The sequence below is a fragment of the Eimeria mitis genome, genomic scaffold (genome assembly GCF_000499745.2).
Source record: "Eimeria mitis Houghton genomic scaffold, Emh_scaff3653, whole genome shotgun sequence".
Lineage (NCBI taxonomy): Eukaryota > Apicomplexa > Conoidasida > Eucoccidiorida > Eimeriidae > Eimeria > Eimeria mitis.
In genome coordinates this window covers 4407-5174 of record NW_013571996.1, presented here as the reverse complement: position 1 = coordinate 5174, position 768 = coordinate 4407, and the positions used below count along the sequence as shown (strand labels likewise).

Sequence of the window (768 nt, the reverse complement as noted above, 5' to 3'; positions counted from 1 at the left end):
TCATCTGAACAGGCTTGGTCTAGGGACACACGCAGCAACAGCAGCAACAGCAGCAGCAGCAGCAGCAGCAACAGCAGCAGCAGCAGCAGCAAGGTATGCGAGCATCAAATCGCGAGCTGCTGCACCAGCATTTGCTTTAGGAGCAGCAACAGAAGCAGCAGCACATCCGCAGTAGCAGCAACACAGACGCCGTCAGCAGCAGCAGCAGCAGCAGCAGCAGCAACACTAACCACAGCAGCAGCAGCAACACTAACCACAGCAGCAGCAGCAACAGCAGCAACACCAACAGCAGCAGCAGCCAAAACACCACCACCACCACCATCACCACCAGCAGCATCACCACCACCACCATCACCATCACCAGCAGCATCACCAGCAGCAGCAGCAGCAGCAGCAGCAGCAGCAGCACCAGCACCACCACCACCACCACCACCACCAGCAGCAACATCACCAGCAGCAGCAGCAGCAGCAGCAGCAAACCTGGCAGTTGTGGCCTGTAAGCCCGCAGTGTACACGCAGCTGAGAGGTGGGGGAGTGGGAGAGGGAGCAGCAGAGCCGGCCCCCCCCCTCGCATGCATTGCCTTTGCTGCTGCAGCAGCTGCTGCTGCTGCAGCCCCGCTGTCCTGCTGCAGCAGCTGCTGCTGCTCCTGCTGCTGCACCGCCACAACCAGAATCACAAGGAGACAGTCTCCCGCTGCTGCTGATGCTGCTGCTGCTGCTGCGGCGGCTAGCTGTTGCTGCTGGAGTAACAGCTGAGCGTTTAGTTGG

The 768-nt window shown here is 60.5% G+C and overlaps 1 protein-coding gene across 1 annotated transcript in view; it reads right to left on the bottom strand.

Annotated features, from left to right (window-relative positions):
* Positions 1-104: 104 nt before the first annotated feature.
* EMH_0068250 (ZIP Zinc transporter domain-containing protein, putative) overlaps positions 105-768 on the bottom strand; it is a gene marked incomplete at both ends in the record, with an annotated part of 2690 nt that continues 2026 nt past the window's right edge. The window contains one exon of the mRNA XM_013498713.1: positions 105-768. Coding sequence (XP_013354167.1) covers positions 105-768 — 664 coding nt within the window.